This window comes from Simochromis diagramma, unplaced genomic scaffold (genome assembly GCF_900408965.1).
Source record: "Simochromis diagramma unplaced genomic scaffold, fSimDia1.1 OVJJ01000302.1, whole genome shotgun sequence".
Lineage (NCBI taxonomy): Eukaryota > Metazoa > Chordata > Actinopteri > Cichliformes > Cichlidae > Simochromis > Simochromis diagramma.
In genome coordinates this window covers 13,758,969-13,771,732 of record NW_024386792.1, presented here as the reverse complement: position 1 = coordinate 13,771,732, position 12,764 = coordinate 13,758,969, and the positions used below count along the sequence as shown (strand labels likewise).

General features: G+C 37.2%; 2 protein-coding genes across 2 annotated transcripts in view; one reads left to right on the top strand and one right to left on the bottom strand.

Annotated features, from left to right (window-relative positions):
* Positions 1-3,615, top strand: part of ntn1a (netrin 1a) — a 57,400-nt gene extending 53,785 nt beyond the window's left edge. Inside the window, exon 7 of the mRNA XM_040024684.1 lies at positions 438-3,615. Within this exon, the coding sequence (XP_039880618.1) occupies positions 438-766 (329 nt within the window). The 3' untranslated portion in view covers positions 767-3,615. The remainder of the gene's footprint in view (positions 1-437) is intronic.
* Positions 3,616-4,019: 404 nt separating this feature from the next.
* stx8 (syntaxin 8) overlaps positions 4,020-12,764 on the bottom strand; it is a 40,596-nt gene continuing 31,851 nt past the window's right edge. Inside the window, exon 8 of the mRNA XM_040024685.1 lies at positions 4,020-4,790. Within this exon, the coding sequence (XP_039880619.1) occupies positions 4,726-4,790 (65 nt within the window). The 3' untranslated portion in view covers positions 4,020-4,725. The remainder of the gene's footprint in view (positions 4,791-12,764) is intronic.

The following is a 12,764-nucleotide window of genomic DNA, read 5'->3' as shown; positions in this document are numbered from 1 at the left end:
GCTACCTTTAGGCTAGTATTAGCTTAATTCAGTGTGGCCACTTAACATGCAGTCACCTTAAAAACAGACTACCTCTTGTAAAATGTCAAATTAAATGTACTTGAATGCATAAACTTGATATATGTATGTAACTGTAAAAGTGTTAAAAGAACTTTTAGTCTATCCAAACACACCTGAGAAAAATCGCAGTAGCAAAGATGCAACGCAGAAACCGAATGTGGCATCTACATGCTTGTATCTGTGATGAAAATGATATACTCAATCATAGTAGCCTCAAAAACTAGCGTGCCCAGTTACAGCCTCACACAACTCTGCTGCAGACTTTTAGCCTTACAGAGAAACTAAACTTTACCAGTCACACGCTTTTTGCATGTTTGTTGAATCCAGTAAAAGGAAATCATGTGTCACGTCTTTTGCTTCCCAACTTTTCTTTGCAGCTGTCCAAGTGCACATCCTGAAAGCGGACAAATCCGGTGAGTGGTGGAAATTTACTGTCAACATCATCTCCGTCTACAAGCAGGGAGAGAGCCGCATCCGCCGTGGGGACCAGTTTCTATGGGTCCGTGCCAAAGACGTGGCCTGCAAGTGCCCAAAGATCAAGCCTGGGAAGAAGTACTTGCTGCTGGGAAATGATGAGGACTCCCCTGGCCAGGGTGGAGTAGTGGCAGATAAAGGTAGCCTGGTTATCCAGTGGAGGGACACATGGGCGCGCAGGCTCAGGAAGTTCCAGCAGCGCGAGAAGAAAGGCAAGTGCAAGAAGCCATAAGCAGGATGAGACGGAGACGATTCTGAAGAGGGAGATGATTTCAAGAAAAAAAGCTGAGCTGGCAAATATTAAAAAGAAATAAATAAATAAATAAAAAGAATGGAAGAGTGACAGACAGAGGACCATGGACAGAAAAGAGACTGTTTATGTCGCTGCTTTTTTGTGTAGAAGCATGAAGAGAATTATTTAGGATGATATGTTTTTTTCAGTCGAACTTTTGTTGAAGGAGCTCACCTGGCAGATTTGGTTTATTTTACTTTGAGATTCCTTTCTCTTGTGGATTTGCACCTATTACCAGTATATATCATTATTTGTTTTGTTCTCATTATCCCAATATGAAATCCTTATATTTTATGTTTGAATTTTATGGACATTTTCCGCTGTTGCAAAAATGACAAAGCCACTTACCTACCGCTGCAACTTTGCCTCTGCATGTTGTCTTGGAAAATTGTATTATTCGCTAAGAAGTGAGCTTGTTTCAACAAAAGATTTCACTGTTGAGTGGCAATTGAGGAAGTGATATGTAGTTCCTTTATTGAGATTTGTGCCATAAATGCTATTGTTTCTAAGCCACAGAAATGCATACATTTAGCTGTGAAAGACTTGCCATTCCTTTCCTGTCTGAATTTAGTTATATTATGCAATTCAAGCAACACTAAATTGCATGTCTTACATTTTCATCTGTCAGGACTTTTACAGTTTTACAACATGCAAGTGACAGAAAAGAATCTATGACAGTATTGACTTTTATTTTCAATCTAATCAATCCTGAGCGTCCTTGTTACTTCAACCAGTGCCCCTCAAATTTCACAGTTAAGCATTTGCCTAAACCTGCATGTGAGATTGTAATGTTCACTAAATAGTGCTGCTTGTGGTACTGTACTAATGTTCAATTTCTGAGGGAAAAAAACATTTAAATCACTGATTTTACCTTTAGTAGTTACAGTAACTGTGATATACTTTGTCTCACAAAAAAATAGAAGCTTTAACAAGTGACTTGGGAATAAGAAGCCAGCTACATTTTATTGATAACCTCTTTACAAAAATGTTCATAAAATCCTGAGTTGTTCCTAATAGACATTAATAAGAAACTACCCTCAACCGCTTCCTTCCTGTCATGAGGCGTCACCGCAGTGGGGAGCTTTGGAGGTTTGATTCGGTTTTATGCCGAAAGCCCTGCCTAACGCAACCCCAAAGGGCATTTGGGATGTGAAATCTTGTTTGTTTTTCCTTTCATCAGCAATGCTTGCTCTGCCACAAATGATCAGAACTGTGAAAGTTACCCAATGTCTGTTGTTGTGTAAAATGGATGCAATGTTAAAATTGTGCGGGTGAAAGTGCAGCACTGCAGCTGCTGGTACTGCATGTTCTCAGAGGATACTGACAAAGACAAATAGTATGACGCAAGTGCAACAATGCAAATATTTATATGATTTACCTCTTCAGACATGTGTTCTTTTAAACCAACTTATGGAAAGCTCGCCACAGTATGTCAAAATCTTCTACAATGGGTATGAGTAGGACAAAGGGAGAAAAATGTTGCAACTGACCCCCTGCCTGTTACTACCACTAAATCTGAAGAGATGATCTGAAAGATATTCAGGTTGTAGAAAGCACAGAGTGGATACAATGAAACAATACATTTCTTACCTTACGTGGCAGAGAAAATAATCCCTATAGTGATGAAAAACTGAAGCTTATTGCGCCTTAAGAAAGTGCTCAACACGCTTACCTAAATTTACTTTTAGAATCCACCTCACAGCTTGTATTCGTCTGTAGTACTTCCTGCAGTATGGTGGGATTGCATATAAACCCATTTACAGGGCACACTCTTTTGCAAACACAATGCACGACTGTACGCTCAGTAAAAGAAACGAATCAGTAAGAAAATGCCTGCCATGTTAATTCTCTTCATGTCAATACTTGCAAAGGGACAAATGGGGTGCATTACAATAACTTGTCGCTGCTTGATTCAAACCACTTTGTGTGCAGTTCAGTTTGGATTTCTCCAAGGAATGCATGGATAAAAATGCTCAGGTTTGTAAAAAGCCCAAAGTGTATTTGATTTATCATGAACTTTTTATCTTTTGAGGCCAAATCACAACACCGTGAGCACTATGTTTGTGAGACAATAAAACATCATGTTAAATGGGCGATTGTTGTCTCACAAAAGTTACATTTAATTTCTAACGCTCAAGTGAGTGTAAAGAGGGATAGACAAGAAACTTTCAAACTTTCATAAAAAGGAGATAAAGATTTGATACCAGTATCTTGGAAACATCCTCAATTTTGTAATTTTACTTATAGTAAAAATCCTAGATGATGACAAATTGAGCATATTGAACTGTGATACAGAAAATGACTGTACTAGTCAATATTGACATTTTTTTTTTATTGTTCAATCAGTTTAATATTTGTTATCGATGCCCAACATGCTGCTACATGATGGCGCCTTCTTGAATTCTCCAAAACTGATAATCACAATATTCTGACATATACACAAAATTTTTGCACGATACTGCATTTCATTGTTAAACCAACAATGTTATGTGTCAAGTTCTTTTTTTTTTTTTTAAACTATTTTTATTTGGCACAGTGTAATCCAAAATGACACGACTCTGGTCTCCATAGCTTCTAGCTGTAACTTTGACATCCGTCTCCTGAGCAATGGTTTGACAAGCTTCCAGATGAAACGCTATACACATACACATCAAAGCATTGCTTTGTGTTCATACTATGAATTGTAAATGTTGTTTTCACCATTGCAAAGTCTTTTGCAATGTTTTACAATGCCTACTAATATATTATGGTTATTATATATGAATATATTTAATGACACAAGACATTGTGGATTTTATTGTCTTTTTTCTTTTTTTTACTTGTTTGTGGTTATTTAGATCGTTGTTATTAAAAGAAGGAAATAATAACTACTGAACACACCAATCTGGTAGAACTAAATTCAGATTTTCAGAATAAATAAACTCTTGTTACATTGAAAAATCATTTGCCTCTGTTGCTTTTTTTCTTTTCTTTTTTTTAAATTGTAAGTCTACAGAATTTAATGTATTCAGTTTATCCCTGTTAACTGGTTGCAGTATCATTATAAATGTAGTAGGGAAAAAAATACGCAATGGAATGAATTAAAGTAGTACTAGTGTGTTAAAACTTTGCCAAAGGTCCACACTACCTAAAGATCATGTTACAAAACACTTCAGAGTGAGGCGTGAGCGTAAACGCAGACAGGAGTCCAGGCTCTATAAAATGGAAATGTCATTTATTAGAAATTACAAGCTGAATTGATTTACAGGGAAGGAAAAGAGCCATGTTAGTAACACAGCCGAGCTGTTTGTTTTGGCTATGAGCTATTCTATAAACATTACAAAATCCAAACAAAATGATAACATTACAGCTGCTACAGTAATAAATGGGTAAATATAAGTGAGTGTGAATATTGCAAAGCTTGCGGAATTACTGTATCCAGTGCAAACCTCAGCCCAACCACAGACAGGCTTATGAAAGAAAAGTCCCCGTTGCCTGCGGGGGGTCCTACTGTTAGGTCAACATTCTCACAGTTCAGGCAGTAAAATAAACCTTTTTCAAAATGCTTACAAATCTCCAAATAATTTAAGAGTTTGATGATTTACTAATTTATTAGTAAGACATTTGAATATCTATTAAACAATTTACACCCACAAAAAAAGAAAGTAAATGTCTTTTGAAAGGTTACATATACCCTTAAACCCAAGAGTGACATACTGGATAAAAACATTTGTCTGTGGGGTTTTCCCCACTTCTCCTTTATTAGATAGCCCAAAATGACCTGTGTCTTAATGTGAAGAACAAGTATGGTAAATCTGCTTAAATGAGGGTCTGTCTGTTTGATGTCAGTGCTGATTAAATTCTGCTCCAGACTTTCATTGTTGCTGTCTGACACGGGTCCATGATCACTGCTGTCTTCATCACACAGGCCACGCAGCAATCACTATAATGGCTATAAGAAGTAGTACGATCACTACCAGCATCCCTGAGCAGAAGGAAGGAGGGGAAAAAAGACATGTTAGAACAATTGGAGGGAAAAGGACATCAGACTACAAGGTTCATTAAGTAATTTCACACACACACAAAAATGAAAATCTGGATGCTTTTTCTCGCCTAACACAGTGAGAAAACACTTCCGAAGAAGACAGGTTGCTGTGTGAATAAGAACAGAATGCAATCAGATGGAAATCACTTAATCTATAACATGCTATAATGGCCAGAGATCAGGTGATTTATTCGAATAATATATATTTTTTTGCCTTGACAAACTTGGGTTGCTTCTGCAGTATGCTTTGGAATATCATCCATTTGGACTAAGAAGCGCTGTGTGATCAGTTTTGCAGGATTTGGCTGAATCAGAGTGTAGCCCTGCACACTTCAGAATTGATCCGGCTCCTTCCACCAGCAGTCACATCATCAATAAACACTAGTGGCCCCGTTCCACTGGCAGCAGTACATGCCCATGCCATGACACTGCGTTCACCTTGTTTAACAAATGATGTTGTATGCTTTGGATCATGAGCAATTCTTTTCCTTCTCCATGCTCCATTCCCTTCAGTACAACTTAATCTTGGTCTCATCTGATCAAGATGATCACTTTCTGTGCTTTTGGTGTTGCTGAGCTCTCCAGTGAACTCGCTGGCTGTTGATTTGGTGACTTGTAAAATTTTTGATGTCCTTCTATTAAGTTTTTTTTTCCCTCTTCAGCCTAATGTTGGCCTCATTCGCTGACATTTGGGGCTCACATTTAACATTACATATAAAAACTATTAAATATAAACTTTAGATATTAATGTCTGCTTCATCTGTCATGAAACAACAAATAAACAGACCTCATCTTGCCACAAAACTGCTTGCCAGTCAATTGTCCAGTTTGGAGTCTTTGAAATTGGGAAACTGTGTATAAAAATGTCTGTAATGTAAAAGTTTTGTGAAACCTCATGAATTAAAGCTGAAAGTCTGCACTTCAATCATATATTGATTGTTGGATTTAAAATCCACTGTGGTCGTGTCCAGAGACAAAACTACAAACACCGTGTCTTTATCCAACTAATTATAGACGTCAGTATGTGTCACTCTGTTGCCAAATAACCAAAATGAGTTACAGTGTAAGCATTAATTTTTTAGGGTGTTAAGCACTGGACACCTGCTCCAGAAGTTTATTTATTTTGTCTGTGTTAATCATGAACTGCTCTACATTTATTTAAAAAGCAATGAGACTTCATCATAGTCAACAACCACCACCCATCCAGTCTAGCAAGGCTAAATAAAAAAAAAAAATCACTGCTGCTCAGATACAGTTACACAATTTTCCAAACCCATTTGCTATGATAATTTATGCTGAATTTTCTTACTTCATGTTTTGTTGCTATAACCCTTGGTGATAAAACCTTTTCAGCTTGAAACATATACATATATATATATATATATATTTATATTATGTATTTATAATTTCAACTTTAAAGTTAAAAAGTCAAATGTCAAGCAGCTGAGAAACTCCAAACCTGATTTGAGACAGACCCAGAGGGTAGGAGGGGAATTCATCAGACACAAGGGAATACACTTGGAAGAGGTAAGAAGCCTACATACCTCACTACTAATTTTCAAAGTCCTTGATCTAACACAAGTCCCAAGTGCGTATGCCCTTGTAGCATATAACCATTCTTCTCTTGATGACTTAATGCAATTTACATGCGTTCAATGGCCACAAAAGCTTTATTGCCATAGATCGCACACTGTGATAGGCATGTGTTTCTGATTCTGTTTCAAGAGGGTAATCATTGTTTTTCTCTGATACTATGGCAGCAGAGAAAAAAATGTGCAAAAGCTCACTCACACTTCATCAAAGTGTTTTGCCCCCGGGACCTCAAAAAAATTACATTTTTTTTTTATTATTATTAAAGCCACCGCCCTAGAGAATGGAAAAGAAAAAAATAACATGTAAAATCCACTACAGGTAGATATTTTATCCTCTAAGTAAAACAGAATCACAGTAAAGGCTTTAGGAATATTTTAAATAATTTTGGTGGATAAATGGATCTATCTTCTTAACCACTGCCATAAATACTTGTGTAATGTAGAGTATTTACTGCATCAATTAACATAATTAAAGTAGTCCAGCTCAAATTCCTTTTTCCATATACCAGTTTGTTAATTTTGACACTGCCACCTAGAGAATGAGATGACAAAAGTTGAACTTTATTCAGTGTTAACTAAAATTTGCAAATTATAAAAGCCTGACTGAAACTTGCCGGGTCAGTATATGCTGGTAATCTGTTATTTGTGGCATATTAAAAGCGGTGTCCAGCACAGAGAGCAATGAAATAGAAACATTTTTCAACTTTGAACTAGTTGTTTCAGTTATGTCAGCCAGATTTAAGGGCTCTGTTTCCAAAATGATTCAGAAATCTGAGACATTTCTGAATAATTACATTTTATATATATGCTGATGCACTGCAAATATACTTTGAACACTAAAATATCAACTTAACTCCTTATTTAAGTGAATAACAAATTCAGAATAGAATCAGCATGGAGTGTGAATTTCTAAAATCTATCAAATATGTCACTTGAAATATGGCTATTGTGGTTTGCACGAGAGGTGTGTTTTAATCCAGGGGATGATGGTAACTGCTTGCCCTGGTTACTGTTTAAATTTAACAATTCATTTTGATAATCAGGAATGAGAGAAGGCAGTCCACAGAGTTCCCGGTGGTAACTGTAAGGCCTTACAGTATAAAGTATCTCCAGGTGGCTGTTGTTGTGATTTGGTGCTATATAAATAAACCTGAATGGAATTCAACTGGAGTGTTAACGAGAGTAAGAGAGAAGTGATGGTGTGTGGTTTAGAGTACATTATGAGGATTTGATTGCCTTTAGGATATGCTGGTCTTTCATTCTGTATATGTATATATCAGACCACAAACCATGGCACACATTTAAAATTTGGAAAAGATTTGCCAAAGTCAGATTCCCACACCATTCCCACTTCTTCTACAGTGACACAGGGATGAAGATTTAAAACAACTGCACATCTAGCTGGTCTGAGGGCTGTCAATACGTGGCCCCACTGACTTAAGTTGTCCATTGTTATTTAGCATGCGGCTGGTATTATCCCCAGCCCTTTCACTTTCGGTTTGCATTTCTCTCATTCTTTGGCTCTTGCTTTCTGCATTCCCCTCTGTGGCTTAATTGGTTGTCTTTCCCACGGGGAGAGAGACAGAGTGAGATATAAGCCATGCTGAACAAATTGCTTGCGGTGGTAGTGGTGGTTTGATGAAATGCAAGGCTGATGCTGGTTTCTTTGCCGGGATATATGAGACATGCCTGTACCATATCCAGATGTCTTTATACCCCATTATCTTATTGCATCGTTCTTGTCAACCTTCTCCTTTGTTTTACTACTTATACTTATAGGCAGTTGTCACCTTATTTACATATGGGGAATTCTTTGAGCATAGCGGGTTTTTTTTTATTGTATACAAAAGGAATGTGTTCCTACATAGATTCACAGGATATTCATGCTAAGAGCCATCACTGGTTTAGTCAGGCCCTCTCCTCTTGATAACTTACACATGTGAGCATAATAAAATAGTCAAACCAGACACACATGCTCAAATACTTGTGATGACTCTTTAAAAGCTTCAAGCTTTAAGCAAATACACACATAAATTCGCAGCAATCATCTTTGTTTAGGTGTAAATGATAGGCCTGGTCTATATTAGATTCAGACATCAGAATTTCATTCAGTCTAGTCCAACATCTGTCAGCAACTCCATTTGACACCGCATAGCAACAACAGTAATAAGCCGTGCAACACACACGTGTTACTGTGAAGCAAGACTCTCGCTTGTTCTTTCTAACTTTCTATCGTCACATAGCCGCCAGTCATGAAGCCACATTAGGCATCCACAATGCCCCTCACCCTTCCCCTTGGACCATGGCTGTCTGCCTCAGTAACTAAATAACCTACTCTGACCCTCAGAGGGCCTCTAGAGGCTAATGACAATAATGGCGTTAACTTCCCAAATAGATTAGGGCTCTGCTGTCACATTGATGCTGAGGGAGATAGTTGGTGTCTGCTGATAGACTGACCACCCAGAAGTTTCGGAGGGCTTGGTCTGGGTTCAACCCATCTTAGCAATTTCCAGACATCAGTAAGACAACTTGCAGAGAATACCAATAATTGGTGAGAGAAAAGAGTGAAAGAGATGGCCCATAAACTGGTCTGGTCATCCCCCTGCCTTTGTACACAAAAAAGACAAAACAAAGGAGAAAAGATTAATTTTATGCTAACAAGATAAACATGAACCTATTTTTTAAAAACACAACTAAAGACACGTATTTTTAATTGATTGTGGCTTTAGAAATATGTTGAAAATTTTGCTGACATATATATTAAAACATATGGTGTCCAACTAAAATGTGGCTGCATTTTCGTCTACTACAGCATACGGAAATCTTTATCCATCTGTAAATTATATGTCGTGTGCACTTCTTTAAGGAGAAAATTGGAAACCCTACAGAAGTTATACATTATATATATTTTCCAGATTTGTATTACTCTGTAAAGACTTTAAGCAACTTGAGGTGACTGCTTTGAACATGGGAAAATATATATCTTTAAAACCATGATAATTGCCAAACTTCTTACATTTATTTTAAGGACAGTAATATTTCTATAAAGTTTATAGAACCGTATCATGGTTCTAGGAGAGCTTATAGAACTGCCAGACTTAAGATTCATACTTGAGGAAGAATTAATGGAAATTAAAGTGCACCAAATTTTGAGGCAGTTATGTGAAAATGTTAACTGCTTGGTGACGCAAGTGGAAAATCAGGGGACCTCATAAATCAGAGTATACAATACAATGCTCATTAAGAGTGCCACAAACGTCTGTTTTAAACGCATGCTAGCATTCATTTTTGATAGTGTTTATATGTTTTACAACATTTAAAAATGCAATTTATTTTTAAGGGTGTATCTAAAATATACATTTATGTGATATATCTGAGATTAATTGGTGCACTGCTTAGCTGGCAGATGAAGCTGCATGCACTGCAGTGTAATCTTGTGGTCTGAACACATGACCAAGGAGGAAACTGTGCTCCCTACACCCCTGTCAAATATGAAATATGAAAATGGTTTCAAATATTTACAGATATCTTGAGGCAAATTTACTTGAACTTGCCACTTACTGAGAAAAACCTCTGATGTGGAAACATCATTAACAGGATGTATACAGTAATTTAAAGCAAGTCTTTCATCAGCTATATAACACATATTTAACTGGGATCTCTGTTTGCCAACAGTATATCATGTTGGGGCGTTAAGAGGAACAAAACCTGCCATAAAATATCAAAAAACAGTTTTAATGTTATATTTCTCTCCCACACTTTGTGTTTTTCTTGGTAACTCCTAACTTGCAATTATAGACAATGTTAAGCAAACACGCTCTTCTCAAAAGAGAGTCAAATTCTGTCCGTCATAAACCAACGTCTGATGCAAACCACCTGTGGGATTCAGGGGGTTCCCGCAAAGGTCCTCTACAAATTTAAGATAAGCTCTGTTGGGAGGGTTATTCAAGTTGATGTTATCTGATTTGATGTGCTCTAACTTACATTTTCAGTAATGGCATTTCTGGCGTCATTTAGACTAATCTGCCACACATATTCAGGAAAACCTATGAGCTGTATTCCGTAAAAAAAAATATAAAAAATAAAAAGCCCAAAAAACAAACTGCAACTCCCCCTTTTTTTGCTAGAATAATGCAAACTTCTCAAATGTTTATTGAAGGACTCTTGAAAACTCTTGCTTCCTGTTTGGGGTTGTTTTTTCATGTTATTGGAATCAAGACACCAGCCTCAAGGTACTGATGATGAAATAGAAACTTAACATCTGAGGTGCACCAAACTGAAATTTTGAATGAAGAAGATTTATAAATGCAGTCAAAATAATCTGAATCTTGGGTGGATTGAAGCCTGCTCCGTGCAGGAATCTAATATGTTTCAGCAAAATGGATATTTCTCAACACTACAGGGCACTAGTTATGCACAGTGTGTTCCAGGAACCATGGTTTAGCAATATGTGGGCCCTTTTCAAACATTCAGCTAAATTTTTTGGTATAGTGTTTTTTGTTTTGTTTTGTATGTTTGCATGTATGCACAAAAATTTGCTATGCCCCTATCTTCAAAACTACCCTAATTTCCATTATGCTACGTTAACCTCCTTTTTATTTTTTTCTTTCCTGTTTGGGCTGATTGGGACCTGATGAATTTAAAAACAAAGAATTAGCAGATTTTTTTTCTTTACCTAATTTTTGTTTCTGAGAAAAATGAGATCCACATTTGAGGACATTTGTTTTAAACTTCGATAGAACAGTGGCAGTATAATGCCCTCGTAAGTGGATATCAGGCCCTTGTAGAGAAAAATTAAGTATTTTGGTGTAGGCAACCCAAAATGTGATGTCCACATATGTGGACGCCAGGTCCTAGGAGGTTAAGTATGCGTTTGGCTGTTCCAGCCAGACGTTCCTAACTTTACAAGGACTCAGCTAAGACATAACACCAAACACCGGTTTTGGATGAAAGGTGGTCTTAAAAATAAATAAAGCCTTAAAGCTGAGGAATTACAAACACACTGCCATGAAGAAAGAAGGAAAGCCCTCCAAACAATTTGTGGCATGTAGTACTTTCAGTTCTTTCTGTGCTTGACACAAAGACGAGTGTCAAACATGAAAAGACAAACGGGGGATGACAGAAAGGATTGAAAAAAAAAAAGAAAAAGAAAGAAAGATTGAACAGAGGTGAGAGTGAAAAAGACCACAGGGGAATTTTCCATTTGTCAAAACAAATCAGAAACACACACACACACACACACACACACACACACACACACACACACACACACACACACACACACACACACACACACACACACACACACACACACACAGGTAGACATAAGAAATACCTTTAAATACTGTTAAAAATGCAAACATGCACTCACTTTTACTAGGTTCACCTGTTTCATCTGATCAACTGCTCATTAATGTAAATATTCAGCCAATCCAATGGTATTAACTCAATGCATTTAGGCATGTAAACATGGTCATGACGACCTGCTGAAAATCAAACTGAGCATCAGAATGGGGAACAAAGATGATTTAATGTGGCATGGTTATTGGTGCCAGATGGGCTGGTCTGAATATTTCAGAAACTCATGATCTACTGAGATTTTCATGGATGACTAGGGTTTACAGAGAAGGGTCTGAAAAACAAATCCTATCCAGTGAGTGACAGTTCTCTGGTTGAAAAGGCCTTGTTGATGCCAGAGGTCAGAGAATATTGGCTAGACTGCTTCAAGCAGATAGGAGAACAACAGTAGCTCAAATCATCACTCTAAAAGTATGCAAAAAAGCGACTCTGATTGCAAAATGCATTAAACCTTGAAGCAGATGGCCAACAGCAGCAGAAGAGCACACCAGTGCCAGTCCTGAAACTAATTGCAAGAAACTGAGGCAATAATTTGTACTGGATCCCAAAATTAGACAACACTATATTGGAAAAATATTGTCTGGTGTGATGAGTCTTGATTTCTGCTGCAATGTTCAGATGGTATTGTCAGAATTTGGCATAAACAGCATGAAAGCAACTGGATTTGCCACTTAGCTCACTGCACTAGGAGGGCCTCCACAGTCACCATATCTAAATCCAGTAGAGATCCTTTGTGATGTGATGAAATGGGATATTCAAGTCATGAATGTGCTCCTGACAAATCTGCAGGAACTTTGTAATAGTATCATGTAAATATGGACCAAAATCTGAGAAAAATCTTCCCAGCACCTTGTTGAATCTACACCTAAAAAATTAAGGAAGCTTTAAATGCAAAAGGGGCTCAAATCTAGTACTAGGAAGCGAATGTATATGTATTTGCTCCATACAAACTTGCAGGTGATCA